The sequence below is a fragment of the Saccoglossus kowalevskii genome, chromosome 17 (genome assembly GCF_978046115.1).
Source record: "Saccoglossus kowalevskii chromosome 17, keSacKowa6.1, whole genome shotgun sequence".
NCBI classification, from domain to species: domain Eukaryota; kingdom Metazoa; phylum Hemichordata; class Enteropneusta; family Harrimaniidae; genus Saccoglossus; species Saccoglossus kowalevskii.
This window is the reverse complement of record NC_140657.1, coordinates 14,316,536-14,334,470: the sequence shown is the minus strand read 5'-3', so window position 1 is coordinate 14,334,470 and position 17,935 is coordinate 14,316,536. Positions and strand designations below refer to the sequence as shown.

The 17,935-nt window shown below is 35.8% G+C and overlaps 1 protein-coding gene across 3 annotated transcripts in view; it reads left to right on the top strand.

Annotated features, from left to right (window-relative positions):
• Positions 1-16,340, top strand: part of LOC100374026 (large proline-rich protein BAG6-like) — a 41,375-nt gene extending 25,035 nt beyond the window's left edge. For 2 of the 3 annotated variants that reach the window (XM_085491778.1, XM_085491775.1), the window contains exons 11-24: positions 1,265-1,396; positions 1,940-2,326; positions 2,567-2,871; positions 3,698-3,974; positions 4,331-4,561; positions 6,778-6,947; positions 7,625-7,678; positions 8,214-8,316; positions 8,962-9,092; positions 10,656-10,803; positions 12,068-12,174; positions 13,602-13,745; positions 14,035-14,142; positions 14,376-16,340. In XM_085491778.1, coding sequence (XP_085347904.1) covers positions 1,265-1,396; positions 1,940-2,326; positions 2,567-2,871; positions 3,698-3,974; positions 4,331-4,561; positions 6,778-6,947; positions 7,625-7,678; positions 8,214-8,316; positions 8,962-9,092; positions 10,656-10,803; positions 12,068-12,174; positions 13,602-13,745; positions 14,035-14,142; positions 14,376-14,636 — 2,558 coding nt within the window. In that variant the 3' untranslated portion in view covers positions 14,637-16,340. The remainder of the gene's footprint in view (positions 1-1,264; positions 1,397-1,939; positions 2,327-2,566; positions 2,872-3,697; positions 3,975-4,330; positions 4,562-6,777; positions 6,948-7,624; positions 7,679-8,213; positions 8,317-8,961; positions 9,093-10,655; positions 10,804-12,067; positions 12,175-13,601; positions 13,746-14,034; positions 14,143-14,375) is intronic. The other variant, XM_085491776.1, reaches the window with a different exon arrangement.
• Positions 16,341-17,935: the final 1,595 nt, after the last annotated feature.

The window sequence follows — 17,935 nt, the reverse complement described above, 5'->3', positions numbered from 1 at the left end:
TTCACTGAGTCCTGTAAACTATTTCATATGAAATTCTTGGAGAGGGGATCATGTCCTTATTTGCAAGTGAAATATGGTATAAAAGGTTTAAAAAATTTGTTATGCAATGCATGCATACAGAACATGTGTGCTTGTCTGAATTTGTGGTCATTGCTCTCTTACAATTTGCATACTGAAATAAAGACAGGCAGGCTGTATACGCATAATCTGCATAATAATCAACATATGAATATTCATGATCTAACAAACAATCATAGAATGAACTAGCACACAAGCCAATGACAGAATCAAGTTCCGTATAGCATATTGAGCAGCATGTCTGTCAGATCGACTGCTGTATGAGTTCCACGTTTGAACCCAACCCTTGTGGTTTCTTAGCAACTTTGTCAGTATTGCATCATTGTATAAAAGTCCTAGTTGAGAACTAAGAGATTTGATTTGAGAAAAGGACATTTAGTGCATATAGTCCTGCAATAGAACGTACTGATTGGTTGAAAAGCACTGGGTATGTTTTATTTGTTGTACAAGCCTTCCCATAAACAGAGGTCAACCGATGAATACGTCTTACTTTGAGGGACTATCTCCCCTAAATGACAGCGGCAAACATCAAAAATATTGAGTCAACTTGTCAAACACTTGACAGCATAATCTATTGTACTACTCTATACATACATGCTTAGTTAGAATGCGTGTTATCCATTAATCCACTAAGATTAACTGGCTTTTTTTGAGAAGTATGGAGTAAGTATACTAATTAGAACAAATAGAAATATATTTATTAGCCGTGTTCTCATTGGCGAATTAATCTTTGATGTGTATAGTGATCAATGGTGCCGTGCTCATATCAGTCTGCATATGCCGATATTTCGTTCTCATTCGTCAAGTGCTAAAATAACATACTCGACTAAAAAATGGTAATTTTCTCCTGACAGAATGTAGATATTTTCATAAATTTTTTTTTATCATTTTGGAAGTTGACTAATGCCATTACTAACTACTAACTAATACTAACAGTCAGTCGACTTTTTATGGAAGTCAACATGAAATTATTACTTCAAAAAAAACATAACTTCAACAATGAAAGTAGAATTCAGCTGAATTCATAAATGGCTTATATTTCCATCACAGTTTGGACACAGACTAGTCACAAACATAGATCTCAACCAAATTTTGGATCACCACAATTTCTTCATAAGGACATGGATGAGACCTCGTCTGGCATTTAAAGATTCTAATTATCACAACATGTTTGGATTTCCCGCAGTTATTAACATTGGTCAGCAACGAATGGGTAATCCTAGTGGTACTGGATCAACAACTGTCGGTCCACTTCCTCCTGGTTCTAATACCACTGGCAGTTCTATAATGATGATACCTATTGCCCATAGCATACAGGGTAAGAATACAAACCTGGTTCAAGTTCAACAGATACAAACCCACAGTTTTGGTCAGGGTCAGGTAAATTGTATGAGGGCGCTCGCTCACTGCCAAAGTATGACCGACAACTGATCATACTTTGTACTTTTCATGACCTCAATGCTCATACATCCTGGTATTTCCCATGACCTCTAAAGGTCACACATCCTGGTATTTTCCATGACCTCTTAAGGTCACACATCCTGGTACTTTATGCACAATCACTGCAGTAAATTCTATTGTTTTTTTCCAAATCAATATCTTTTGAGATGTTAGATTATGAATATGTACAGGCAGTACTCAAAATGATAAATTATTAGTGAAAAACACATTCCAGAAACATCCACAACCAGTGTTTTTGTCATAGTCTAATTTTGATTTGTTTTCTCATAGGTGAAATTATGTCTGTGAAATGAACAGAAGTGTTGTAGGTACCTGTTTTGTGTGACAGTTTTCCAGTGACAAAAGTGAAGAACAACATTTCAAGTTGTTAATTTAATAATTACTGTTTTTAATTCCATAGTGGTGAATCTCAGTAACAGGACAGTCTCCAACACTTCGACAAGTAGCACAACAACATCCACAAGACCATCTGCTACTAACCTGGCATCCGGTACTTTTGGACCAGGTGCGTTTTTGAGACCTGGGGCATATTATGCCACTCTTGGTGGTAGCGGTGGCACTGGTGGTGGCAACATCAGCAGCAGCACTGGTGGTGGTGGTGGCAACGGCGGTGGAACTGGTGACGGTGGACCTGACATTGACGATGAAGGGGGTTTATCCGATGAATTTCTGCAGTCTTTAGTGGAATCTATTGAGAGCACTGGTGCAACTGTTCACAGTGTAACGCCTGGTAGGAGGCGTACTCCTGCAAATACAACTACGTCCTCCTCCACATCCTCTACAACAGGTAGGGTTATATTCAATGATTGGATTGAATAAATCATTGGATGAGAAAATAGCGAATTTAAAACCCAGTGAATAATAAATGCCTTTACAGTAGTACAGCATGTAGTATTTCACTGAATAATATTATAAGCTGTTTTTGCTTTTCACAACATAGCGAAAATGTTTTGTGCAGTTTTCAGGGTTTTCAGCCTTGACACTTTGTGAATGTATTTTCAGCATTTGTGTTTCTTTGTATTTGCAGTTCAATCGAGTCCAACTAGCACGTCATCGTCGACTGCGACAACTGTTCAGTCAACATCAAGCACCACATCGTCTACATCCTCACCTGGGTCACCGTTTTCGGGAAGACGTCAGATTCCTGTGGCCAATTTCCTTGGACTGAATATCCATCGTGATCCATTCTTACCTTGCTCATCACGTCACTTCTTCTTACGTGAACCACCAGCACAGCCTGCGACTACAGGCTCTGCAACTTCTGCAAGACAGACACAACCAGCAACAACCAGTGGCCCAACATCAACTCCAACTCCACCAGCACCATCCTCGGTATACACCTCCAAATACTATATTTCTTTAATATAAAACATCCTAATATTGAACACAGATTTTCACCTTTTTACGTCACTTTTGCTCATTCTTTTTTAAAGTACATTTTGTCCTCAAATTGAACAATACGCTACTGAATGCACCTCAAGGCCCCTCAACCTACTGGTATTTCTACAACCTTGTATTATAATCTGCTCCAAATAAGAAAAAAATTTACAGGAAAATATCATTGGGTTTCATTTTGCCAGAGATTCAAAAATTGAATTTTGACGACGTAGCTGCTACTGTCTTTATTCTGTTAAAGAATTTGTGAGCAACAAAGAATATTGAATTTGATTATTTAAAAAACATGAAATCTAAGCAAGCGATGATTTCTGTAAATAACATACGCAGTTGGACATTACTTCATCGTAGAATTTTTAACAAAGTGCTACAGTAGCCCAAGCACAGTCAGTATCGTATTCACAATATACCCAGGCTGACATAGAATTTGATTTGATGCCAATTTCCTGGTAGAAATGTGTTACCTCTCTATGGAGCCTAGGTGGTGAAGTCTAAAAGGTCAACTTTATTACCTTGCCCGTACCATCAAAGATGGAAGGGAAAACAAATTTGTCCGGCGTTGTCGTTGTTGTTGTCGTCGTCGTCGTCGTCGTTAATAATTGTTATTGTGTGCATAATAACTTTACTAATTCTATTCCAAACTTTATCAAACTTTGTCACCTTATTCATCAGTATAAAGTCTTCCACCACTGTAATTTAGCAAGTCGGTGAAATTTTGTAAATGTTATAACAGTACTCATAACATTATATTTTACTTTACCAGCTTCAAGGAGAAGATCAGCTGGCTGATATGATTGGTAATTTAGTTGGCTCTCTCATAAATCAGCATAATCCCTATTTACAACCACATCCACCGAATGAAGTTAATGATAACAATAACACTACTTCTGCCACAACTGCATCTCGTACTACTGCATCTCCTACTACAAGTACTAATACTACAACTACAACTGCTGCTTCGTCGGCAGCATTGGATACTTCTAGTACCGGTGATGAAGTTGTTGACGGTATGTTAAACCGCTTCAGAAACTCAATTGGGGGTAAGTATTTCTCAATAAGGCCAAAAAAAACAACAACTTATGTTGCCCTCAAGTCGGGATTTTGAAAAATTGGGTTGGTCGGTCGGATTTTTTTTTTTTTTTTTTTTCAAACTCGTGAAAACTAAGGGTATCGTAAATAACCGATGTATATGGGGAAAACAAACGCGACCCAATATTTCATATTTTTCGGTCGGCCGCTGAAGGCAACAAAACAATTTTGTTTTTGGCCTAATGGGAACGTCATTATTATTATAGTGTAATATCTCATTTGACTCGTTCTCAAATTTCAGACATATTTATTGCTCTGATTATTTCCGCATTAATGCTGTGTCAAATTAAATCTTGTTTGTTTGCAGCTAACGTTTCAGACAATCCGTTTGTCCAGTTGTTTAGTACCAGCGGTGCTGCTTCTCGTGCAGGCAGTAGCAGACACGGTGTTCAAACATCGCCATCAGATCATGCGTTTTTCACTGTAGCGCGTGGTCTAGAAGAACAGATGCGTCAAGCATCGGAAGGTCGTGAACAATTTGAAAGCATAGAGGACTTCATGAATAGTATGGGTTCGGCAGTTACTACAAGTCGTCCTGGTAGGTTGTAGTTTACATATGTGTCTGTATGGATAGACTGCAGCCTCTTCACTGCCTCATCCAGGACATGGGGATTGCATGCTAATTTCTTGGGATTGCACCCACTATTTTTAGCTCTGCTGTCGACTTTGTCGAGTGGAGCTTATCATATGAGTGGTTGTCCGTCGGCGTCCGTCGTCGTCCGTGTCGATGTTTTACTTTTTCGACTTCTTCTTGAAAACTACAAGCCTGAGTGTTTTGATACTTGGTGTATATGTACCTTGGGTAGACCTCTCTCAGATTTGTTCATTTCATGATGATATCTTCAATTCTCTAATTTTGGTGAATATTTTTGTCATTTTTGATAAAAAGTGATATTTTCGACTTCTTGTTAAAAAACGCAAGTCCGATTGCTTTGATATTACATATACATGTATAGGTACTACATGTAAATCTCTCCCAGATTTGTTCATTTTGTAATGATATCTTCAATTCTCTAATTTTGGTGAATATTTTTGTCATTTTTGGTAAAAAGTGATATTTTTGACTTCTTGTTAAGAAGCGCAAGTCAAATTGCTTTGATATTACATATATAGGTACTACATGTAAATCTCTCCCAGATTTGTTCATTTTGTAATGATATCTTCAATTCTCTAATTTTGGTGAATATTTTTGTCATTTTTGGTAGAAAGTGATATTTTTGACTTCTTGTTAAAAAGCGCAAGTCAAATTGCTTTGATATTACATATATAGGTACTACATGTGGACCTCTCTCAGATTTGTTCATTTTGTAATGATATCTTTAATTCTCTAATTTTGGTGAATATTTTTGTCATTTTTGGTAAAAAGTGATATTTTCAACTTCCTGTTAAAAACCGCAAGTCCAATTGCTTTGATATTACATATATAGGTACTACATGTGGACCTCTCTCAGATTTGTTCATTTTGTAATGATATCTTCAATTCTCTAATTTTGGTGAACATTTTTGGTAAAAAAATGATATTTTCGATTTCATGTTAAAAACCGCAAGTCCAATTGCTTTGATATTACATATATAGGTACTACATGTGGACCACTCTCAAATTTGTTTATTTCATGATATTTTAAATTCTCTAATTTTGATGAATATTTTTATCATTTTTGGTAAAAAGTGATATTTTCTTCTTGTTAAACACCACAATCATTTATGGTAAAAAATGATATTTTTGAATTCTTGTTGAAAACAGCAAGTCCCATTGCTTTGATACTATACATATTGTTCATTTTCTAATGATGTCTTCACTTCTTTAATTGAAATGTGCATTGCTAACAGCGGAGCTATCTCAGCCAACAGGCTGCTTGTTTGATATATGCATGATTTCTGCACATTTTTTTTTCTGGGAAGTAATTTAGAGATTTTTTTTTGACTGTTTCTGTGATTTTTGACCTATTTCATCTGTAAATGCTGCATTTTCAACCCAGGAATCCTAAATAAACTTTTTTGTAGTCTGATCTACAAACAGGAAATGACATCATGGGAATTCCCCAACATTGCCTGTCAATGTAATTACAAATGCATCTTTTGCAATAAAATGAAACAATAATAAGGGAACTCCTAAAATGTATTGATAATTTTAAAACATTGAGAACATATGGCTGGCGTGCTTTCTCAGTCATGTCGCCTCAATTGTGGAACAATTTACCATCTGAATATGGCTTCAGTCTTCACAAGACATATTTAAAAACAACATTAAAACTTTAAACAGTGATTGCAATGATTTTGTTGAACTGAATCAAAATTGAACTATTGTCAGTCTGAAAATAAATGTCTGATTATTGAACAATATTCTGAAGATGATTTATCATGAATGAGTTGTTTCGCTATGCATAATTTGCGAATTAATTAAACAAAATGGCACATTGACCAGAAGTACACTGTTTTGTCTTTGAATATATAGATTTATTTCATACATTGCTATATATAGTCATGCTATCTATAGAGCTATGCTCAGTACAAATATGTATAATAATAATATTTACCAGAAACTTAAATATTTTGACGCTGTCTTTGCAAGTATGACTGATTCATGAAAATGTATTTCCAATTAAATCAGTATATTGTATATTTATTAATTATTTAATTTATTTATTTATTGATATCTACTAATAATTATTTCATTTATTGAACTTCTTCAAGCTTGTACAAAATGCATTTCATTTACGACAGTATCTTCTAATTTGCATTTTTTTCATGCAGGTTTTTTCAATGATGTGTTCCAGTTCATTGGCAGAAGTTTTTCATTTCATGATGTAGTTACTCTTTATGTGGGTCAAGCTGATGTTCTGAACAGAGTGCGTCCGAACTTAACACAATTTGTAAACGAGCATATACTGGATGGAAATGAAGCCACTGAGGATAATATACAGGTAAAGAAACCGATCTTTGATAAGAGTGAATTTTCTGACTTGTTTTAATTATTTGCACTTGCAAATTTTTATTTTGGCTTAGTAGGGAGGAGTGAATGTTGAATGAAGAAATTACATTTGTTATGCTCGTGTATTGATTAACCATAGCTTTATATACCAGTAGTTCCCGGCCCTGAAAATCATTCTTGTACAAGTTATTGCCCCATGTTGGCTGGTTCCCATCTCAAGTGTCATGGCCACAAGAGGCCGCTAACTAGTAATGGTTCCGGCATTCTGATTGGTCTGTCACTATCTTGTTGCTTGTTCTATTTCTCTTGTTTACCTGACGTCAGCACTCGCGTTCGTGGCCCTAGAGCAGGGCTTTCCTTTAACTTTCGAAAGTTGGGCGAATATAAAACAGTTAGAAATGACAGAAACATCTCAAATATGTAAGTCTAAGCAGGCATAATGTATGGGCATGGCGTAATGAAGACTTGTTTACAGAAAATGAATATTAGAATGTTTTCAAATGATGTCGCTCAGTCACGTAACTTTGGGTCGGGATCCCGGCCCAATGGAACAATATGGCGATTACTAGTTACCTGCATCCTACTTGCCATTCGTAAGGGACGCTGAGAACCAGCAAAGCCCCCATGAAACAAATCCAATTCACAATCTGTATTTTCTTTCTATTTCAGAGTTCTGTTAATAAATTGGTAGAACAATTACAAATTGAAATGGCTGATGAGATGGTAAGACTGCATCATTTGTCAATGTCAAGCTTAATATTTTAGAGTAGTCAATTTCATTCACAATTTTCATAAAGGGGTAGTTTGAACACATGAATGTATACAGTCTGCTGAATTTCTAGTTCACAAAATTGTCCAATAATATATACAATGACACGCAGTGTATAATTGTTTTCACCCTTTGTGATATATATTCTATATTCTTGCACTAAAGTAGACAAGTTTCAAATTCGTCTGTGTACGGGGGTTGACTTCGCCATGTAAACATCTGAACACTGGGAACCAGGGAAACCAGCAAATAAATTTGAGCTAGAACTCGACCTTCTATTCTCGCACGGAAACTGACTATAACTTGAAACTTTTAATATCTATTGACAAGCAGCATTCATTTGAATATGTATTGTTTTCAACAAAATGGCCGCCAATCAGCCATTTTGAATTAGATCTGTCAAAACAAAATGTACATCAAGATCACATGGTTTTACCATGTGAATTGTTAACGCATCATTTCATGCAATTTTTTTTTCTAAATTCATAGAATCGCTTGTCAACTGTGGATGATATTGACTTGCTAGCAACCAATGGAGAATTCCTAAGGGTTGTCTTAACTAGATTAATCAAACTAGCTACAGATTCATCAGGTGTGTCTGGTATTGCATTTATTCACATATAACAACACCCAAGGACATTGCTCGATTCGTACAATTCTGCTGAAACAGACTAACATGGCCATCTCCACAAACCTGTGTGTGATCGTAATAAATTCATTTTTATGTCAGAATATGCGTGAATTTTGGAAATATTAAATGATTCACTGGATTTGGTCTTTGTTCATAATTACTGCTTGCAACAATGTTCTGTAAGAGTTTACAAATGTAATTTTACTACTCAATCTATTTCAAAGCTGAAACAATGTCCTACATTTGGACGCACTGAAATCATTGAAATGTTATCATTTAATACATATTTCTTATTATTCATACAATTCAAACCATCAGAAAGTTCAAATAGTTCAAAAAATTCAATGATCTTAGAGTAGATCTTAGATCTTAGACTGTTATGCCTCAACAACCATAGTACCAATAATGTACCAAAAAAAACATGGTACTTTGGCACCCTGGCTGTCATCTTGTGAATAAGTAAACCATTGCGAAATATACAACACACAGATCCTTTGGAGTTTTATCATAGAAATTTGTTTTGTATTTTTTAAAACTGACTCATCGTGTGCTGTCTTTGGAAAAATAATGTTGCTGACGTAATTGTTTCTATCTGTCTGTTTTCAGTTTCTAATGAACAGTTTTCAAATACATTTTTGAATATGACTACACGATATATACATGAATGGTTTGCTTTAAATATATCCTGTTTAGAAAACGGTAGACAAGGATTAGAAGATATGTTACAACATATAACTGTAAGTAGACTGGGGATGTTGAAGTACTGTGAAATGACTAATTTTCACTGGGTTTCAATTTCACTGATTTACCATTTCAGGCATATTCAGTGGGTTTTAAATTCACGGTTTTATCATTTAGATAATGTGTTCTATGCCAAATTTTGCATATTCACTGGGTTTTAATTTAGCACATTTTACTGTCAGCGAAATAAGCAAAACTGAAACCCAGTGATTAATTAACCCCTTTACAGTACTATTGCAGTACAATATTATAGTTCTCTTGCTCCATGGACAATGTGAATCTCGTGTTGATTGACGCTGATACACATCAGGAATACATTTAAGCATAGACTCCAGAGAATGGGATGAAACTATATAAAGTAACTTTGCCAAACTGAAGACATTTGATGAATAAGACATTAACCCCTTGTATGCCATAATTTGTCAAAACCAAATTGTTTGTACAACGTATTCACATTTTAATGTACATGTATTGCTTAATTTTGGGAGACCAGCTGTAAATAATTTCTCATTGACTTACATTACATGATCAACATTTTTGGGGAAAACATAGAAACAGTTGATCTTGGCTTTGAAAAAGTGCTAATAACAATAAAATTTTATAAAACAATTTAAGTTCTGATCTATAATACTGTATGTACATCATTTGATTTTCACTGCTAGAAATTTTTGCTTTTTCAAGATTTTATGGCATTGGGGAACATTTTTCCCACCAGTTCCCTCATTTCATCACAAATTTAACTTTGCCAAACTGAAGACATTTGATGAATAAGACATTAACCCCTTGTATGTCATAATTTGTCAAAACCAAATTGTTTGTACAACGTATTCACATTTTAATGTACATGTATGGCTTAATTTTGGGAGACCAGCTGTAAATAATTTCTCATTGACTTACATTACATGATCAACATTTTTGGGGAAAACATAGAAACAGTTGATCTTGGCTTTGAAAAAGTGCTAATAACAATAAAATTTTATAAAACAATTTAAGTTCTGATCTATAATACTGTATGTACATCATTTGATTTTCACTGCTAGAAATTTTTGCTTTTTCAAGATTTTATGGCATTGGGGAACATTTTTCCCACCAGTTCTCTCATTTCATCACAAATTCATAAAATACTCCCATTTATAGTCTGCACTTTCCTTCTGAAGAATAGAACAAAAATAGACAAATATTTTGAGTAAGAACTGAAAATTGACTCAAATTTTGTCTTTTGGCTCCAAAATTAGGGTTCAAATTTAGGCAAGAAAGTCTGGTGGTGAAAAGGTTAAAAACAAACATTTCAAAAAATCACTTTAAAATTTTCATTGACTTGCGAAATTTGCGGAAATTCTTTCTTGCAACATAAAAGCTGTTTACAGTATACTATGAATGGCTTGAGGGAAAATAAGTGAAATTTTGTCATAAATATCTTTAATACTGGGGTTCAGGAGACTTTTATGACATTTAACCACTCTAAGTTTAATCGCTTTTTCATATTGCAAAAATGGTAGCAGTTTACGTTAGTAACAACACTAAAGTATATGATAACCTGACTGTCTTTTTTTTTTTAGAGGTCAATAAGCTCTGGTATGAATACTAGGGTAATTGCTTGGATAACTTCTATGGTGTCTCAGAATGTGCAGTCATTCACAGAAGAACTTCAGGTCAGACCAGAGGAAGTCACATGCTATATCAAGAGGAAAGCCCCTCCAGTTGCAGGTAAACAATATTGTTTTCACACATTGCAGCTGAAACTATGTCTTTACAAGTATACCGACCTAGTTTTCTAAACTATTTACATTTTGATACTGTAAAATACTTTATTTTCGCTTGGAATTTATTTTCGCTGAACGAGTGATTTAGTGAAAATCCAATCCAATGAATATACATTTTTTCTTATATTTTACATTCAAGTCCCCAAAAATCAGTGAAAATAAATTCCATACAAAACACCCAAAAAGTTTTTTCAGCGAAAATTAATTCCAGCTGAAATAAAGTATTTTACAGTATCTCAAGTGCCTTAGTGCAAAAATGTACCAATCATCGGATGCATGTATTGATTGTTGCACTTGATTCATGATCACTAGATCCAAGTTCAAATTATACGTGGGGTTGATCTCAAAATAAAAAAAAGGGAGTCAGTTCCTTCTTTGAATGAGTATGTCAGATATTCAATAAGGAGATCAAATTCTATGGCAAAGAATTATTGCACTAATGAATGCGACTTTGGGGAAATCTTGATTAAGCTCTGGTTGTGTATTAACTCTGCCATAATGCTATTATGATATGAAGATGATCACGGTGATCTTATAGTACCAAACATGGTATAGGTGGCAAATGCACTAAATATCTACCTTCAGACTTGCACTTAAGTGTCAGGAACTGTCACGCGATACAAAGAATACATCTGTAATATTTACTCTACTAGATCCTAAATTGCATTCCAGAAACTACACTTTTCAAAATAAATATGTGCTTCTGTTTTTCTTGTTGTGAATTATATCACTAATAATTAGTCTGATTCTTTTTAAATAACAGGCCAAATGTTAGAAACACAAGTAAATATTTTGTGTTATTTACATTCCATTGATTGTGATTCTTGTTCTTTTTGCCTAGCCTGACATATAGGCGTGAGTGGCGCCCTCGCCTGACAGAATAGTGTATGTCTCATCGGCAAGATCAGTATTGCAAATTTGCAAAGTTCACGCCTTCGTGCAATGAGTTTCAATGAATATTCATTTTGGTTGTCCTGGTAACACCTTATCACACGTTATGTCAACAAATAAACTCTGTCGTGTATGGTTACTCTTTGATGGTTGTCATTATCTGCTGTTCCTGATATTTGATTGGTGCCAACAAAACATTGTCGGGAAAGAGAAAAACTACATCATTCTCTCAGGCGTGCGTTGGGTTTGGAGCACCACAGAGGGCGCAACTCACACGAACTTATCAGGCTAACATGCTATGTGTCATTTCTTATTAGTAGAAACCAGTGCATGTGAGGAAACAGTTTCCATGGCAATATCTGATGATGTGAGCAGTTCAACTGATAAGATGGAGACAGACCAGATTTCATCAGATACAACAAAGGTACCATTGATCAGGATTTCATTAATTATTTTTAATTGTTATATCCTAGTTACCGAACCATCCTGATTATTCCTTTAGATTATATAATTTCAAATACCGTATTTGCTTCTTCAGACTTACATGTGCTTAAATTTCAATGACAGATGGCCAAAATTAGACGTATTTTAATAATTTTGAGATGTGTTTCTAATGTAGTAAATACGGTACTCTTTATTTGTACTTCATGCTTCTAGTACCTTCTGCACACAAGAGTTTTTAGTCCTCGTTCGGACGCAGTCCGAAAACGGGGACTTATGTTTTGACCTCTGTGTGTGCGTGCGTGCGTCTGTGCGTGCGTCCGGACCTGTATCTTAGAAATGCCTGGACCAATCACAATCAAACTTCACACATACATCATACATGATATCATACATATGCATGTCAATTTGTTTCATGATCTGATTCAAGATGGCCGAATGGCGGCCATTTTTGTGCTAAAAATCATCAAAATCGAGCATTTCCCGGTTGTTTACAGATGGATTTTGGTCAAACCTTGTATCTACATTGGACATTATAGGACCTTGATGCACATCATTTTGTTTTACGATCTGATTCAAGATGGCCGAATGGTTGTCATTTTTGTACTAAAAAATCATCAAATATCAAGCATTTCTGGCATTTATGGATGGATTTCGTTCAAACTTGGTACATACATTAGACATTACGGGTTCCTGATGCACGTCATTTTATTTTTCAGAACAGATTCAAAATGGCTGTCTGGCGGCCATTTTGTTTTAATGAATGGGTTTCCAGACCCATATGTCTGACTTGTTTTGTCTGATTATGTTCAAATTTTTAATATTCATTATACATCATGTCACAGATATACGGATATATTGGTTTGATGATCTTTTTCAAAGTGTGCTATTTTTGTGCTAAAAAAATCCTCGAATATCAAGCATTTCTTGCATTTATGGATGGATTTTGTTCAAACTTATAACACACGTTAGACATTACAGGTTCCTGATGCATGTCATTTTATTTTCAGATTGGATTCAAAATAGCTGACTGGTGGCCATTTTGTTTTAATGATTGGGCTTCTAGAGCCATATCTCTTAAATACTTTGACTGATTATATTCAAATTTTATATATTTGTTATACATCATGTTATATATATATATATATATACATGTATTCAAAATGGCTGATTTTGAATGCTGTTCCAGAGCAATATCTCTCAATATGGACTTGTTTGAGGATCAGATACAAATGTCAATCATTTTAATGTTAAAAAAATCATATTCCTGACATGGTTATATTCCAGCTATATTACTATAAACATAACTATATATCTCAAATATCTCAAACTAACAGGGACTGTGCCATGCATGGCTTGTTTTTTCTTAGCTTTCTTTGATTTTATTTTGTTGTTGTTCTGTAACTTCAGATGGAGGTTGAAGATGACGCAGCTGATGTGCCTTCCCCGTCAATGTCAGAAGAAGTACCCCCTCTAGCGGCAGCTGCATCACCTCCATCCATGGAAGAGAATGGTGTTGATAAAGAAGCTGATTGGCAGAGTGTTGTTCCTGCTGTGAGTTTTCATGGTTTTTTAAATAAACATATAATTCAGTGGAAGGTTTCTTTAAGACAGAGAGTCACTGTGAACATTTCACTTGTGTCTTTGAGACGGTAAGTCACAGTGAACATATCCCTTGGGTTCTTAAGACAGGAGGTCACTGTGAACTTTTCACTGAGGTAATTTTTTGGCCCTCAGCAGAGTTGGGTGCACAATGAAGCAAATTTGCCCTCAACATAGTGTATATGAAATATTGAAATAACTGGCACAAAGTAAATCCTGAACTTTATTTTCTCCTCAATAGGACTGGGTGCCGGTAATCAACAACGACATCGTACGTCAGCGGCGCCAAGCACCACAACCACCAATGAGTGATGCATATCTTAGTGGGATGCCACCCAAGAGAAGGAAGGTATGTCTTGTATGCCACTGTCATCGTTTACCCAGAGCATGTGAAATCTGAAATTTTTATCTACATTTAACTGTGCATGCAATTTAGCCAGCAAAATGAATTTATTCACCTTAGCCAGTGAAACTGAAACATAACCTTTTCTTTTGTATATTGATCGAAAACGTTTTTTGTCAGTCACTTATACATAATGTGTATCTATTTTGGGATTCTTTTTTTTTTCTCGCTTCCTCCAGTTGATGAAGCCAGGGCGTCCTGTTGGGGGAGTAGAAGATATTTTACCAACTACTTTACAGCGTGCAATTGAAGCGGCTAATGTTGAACCGTTAACAAGCATGGAGGAAGTTACCGAAGAAGTTCGTGATAATCCAGATTTGCATGCAGCCTATGAACACCAAATTAAAAACACCATTCAAAGACGATTACAGCAAGATAAAGATTTTGATCCGCACAAATACCCCAAGACTGATAAATATTTCAACCGTGATGAAAATTGACATTAATCTTTCACACAAACAACCCTTACCCCCCACCCTTTCCTGATTTACAGAATGGCTACTATTGTGTTGATACTGAATAACGCTTGATCCACCAATACTGTGCCCTGTAACATGAATAACATAATCTGCAATATTAAATGTTGGCGTTTGAAGTATTGCTTTCTCTTAGCAACATGATTAATGCCTGGTGCCCAATAGTAATTTTTCTTGGGCTTGTCTACAATAACTTTTGGGTTCCAATTTGTACTACGGATAATGCAGGCAGCTATGTCTGTGATTGGAAGTCATTGCATTCATTATACAGTATTCTATACATATGAGCAAATAGCTCTCAAAGCCCTAAAAACACCAGGTAAACGGTGGTTGCAAAAATGTTAAAACTTTGCTCTGCTGGTTGCAAAAATGATGAAACAGTGCTTTGCTAGTTGCAAAAATGTTAAAACTTTGCTCTGCTGGTTGCAAAAATGATATCAATTATTGCCTGAGCAGTGATTCAGTATGCAGAACAAGTTGGACAATCGCAGAACTTATTTCAGATTTAAATTAGTGGCAAGTTGCATATGGATAGATATACACCTGCTGGCCCCTAAGGTTTTGACATTTACCTTCCCATTCTTCAATTCACAGTACGTCTCATACATGTGATAGGTGGAAATCATAGCTAGACCAAACATTGCCAATTTTTTTCCAGCCTGTGCTAATGAAAGCCACTAAAAATGCTTGGTGGTGCTATGCATACTGCAAAGGATTTGTTGTACATAACACATGGCAATTCGGTCATCTAGACGAATCATATTCATGAGACATCTAGTAAGACTGTTCATGTATACAACCTGATATATGACAATATCTTGTTTACTTTTATAGCCACCATTACCGTAGTTTAAATTGCATGTAATGTTTCAACAAAGCGGATGGATTATCTTGTATTTTTACCATTGCTTGGTCAGCAATGTGACCTTTGTACATAATCCTTCTGTGTGATTTATTTGTAAATTTCTTATTTATGTCTCCTATTAATACATTATGGTGTTAAGTTTGTTTTATTTTTGTTTCTACATGATTTATTTCATTTGTTCCTCTCTTCCTCCCACTTCAGTGAAAATCTGCTGTTCGATGGGTTGTATTTGTCTGATTTTATGTTTCGATACTGTTACCATAAAACAAATTACCCAGATTCTTGTGTTTTTGAGGCTAGTCTATCAGTCACACTGTATTCAAATTCGCTTTCCACAGTTTGATATGCAGATTACATCAGACCATGTTGGGTTAATATGGTTAATAATTTATTATATTGTATATGGGTGGCTATTTACTGTCTTCTGCACTGCCACGATTGTGATGTATTATGAGAACCTGTTATTCATTGCTTTAATATCTTTTGGCAATGGTGAGCAGTCTACATGTTCCTTCCAAATAAATAGGATTGCTTCTTACTCGCATGTAAATCTAGGTCGATGCTTGCAGATAATTCATATTCTACAGCTTGAACATTGTGTATTTGTAATGATGCATTTATGAGGTTAAAATAATTCATTTCATGATTGCGTTTTTGTTGATGAATACTGTATCAACCCCCATCAGATTCTGTTTACAGTCAATTATACATGAAAAAGTTGAGGATTGTTTTTATTTTACATTTTGTTTTTACACATTTGGTGGAAAAAAAAGACTATTGAATAAATTAATACATTTAAATGATTTTTTATGTCTTTATGGGAATGTATATGTGGTTACTGATCAGAGGGTTACTGGCAGAATTTTTCACCCAGGGAGCTATCAAGAGAGGTTGTCACCCAGTGAGCTACTGTGATATATCCTCATTTATGGAACATCAAGAGAGAGAGGCTTCACCCAGAAAATCATGGCAAACTGTTTTCACAGAGGGAGTGATGGTGTGTTCCATCACCCAGGAAGCATACAAGAAAGGTGTACACTGCTTGATAGGTCTCCAGCCAGTGAAAGACTGATAGGTTTTCATCCAGTGACCAATGTCGAGAGACATTTTCCCCATAGAGCCATCAAGAGAGGTCTTCTCCCATAGAGCCATCAAGAGAGATTGCTTGTAGAGCCATCAAGAGAGGTCTTCTCTCATAGAGCCATTAAGAGAGGTCTTCTCCCATAGAGCCATCTAGAGAGATCTCCTGTAGAGCCATCAAGAGAGGTCTTCTCCCATAGAGCCATCTAGAGGGATCTCCTGTAGAGCCACTAAGAGAGGTCTTCTCCCATAGAGCCATCAACAAGAGAGGTCTTCTCCCATAGAGCCATCTAAAAAGATTGCATGTAGAGCCATCAAGAGAGGTCTTCTCCCATAGAGCCATCTAGAGAGATCTGTAGAGCCACCAAGAAAGGTCTTCTCCCATAGAGCCATCAAGTAAGGTCTCTTGTAGAGCCATCAAGTAAGGGCTTCTCCCATAGAGCCATCTAGAGAGGTCTCTTGTAGAGCCATCAAGAGAGGTCTCTTTCTTTTGAGCCATCAAGAGAGGACTTCTCCCAAAAACCAATCTAGATAGATTAGTATAGAGCCACGGAGAGGTCTTCTCTCATAGAGCCATCTAAAGAGATTGCTTGTAGAGCCATCAAGAGAGGTCTTCTCTCGAAGAGCCATCTAGAGAGATCTCCTGTAGAACCACCAAGCCACCAAGAGAGGTCTTCTCCCATAGAGTCATAAAGAGAGATCTTGTATAGAACCACCAAGAGAAGTCTTCCCCCATAGAGCCATCTAAAGAGATTGCTTGAAGAGCCATCAAGATAGGTCTTCTTCCATAGAACCATCAAGTGAGATCTCTTGTAGAATCATCAAAAGAGGTATTCTCCCATAGAGCTATCGAGAAGACTTCTCCCATGGAGCCATCAAGAATGATCTCCTGAATCATCAAGAGAGGTATTCACCCTTGTGTACATAGAGCTATCAATATAGGCAGATCGTCACACATGAGGCCATTAAAAAGGGTCTGCGTCCATATTGCCATCAGAGTTTTCACCCATGGAGACATTATTAATCATCTTCACACATTGAGCCATCTAGAGAGGTATTCACCCATGAACCATCATAACTCAATTAAGAATGTACATTCAAAGAAACTCGTTTAGGGAGTACATTCAGATCTTTGTAAGACGTTCTAAAAAAAACTAATTTGGGGAGTACATTCAAATGTTTGAAAGACGTTCCAAAAAACTTGTTTAGAGTGTACATTTGAATTTCTCACAGATGTTCAAAGAAACTCATTTAAGATGTACATTCGATTTTTTGAAAGACGTCCCAAAAACTTGTTTAGGGAGTACATTCAGATCTT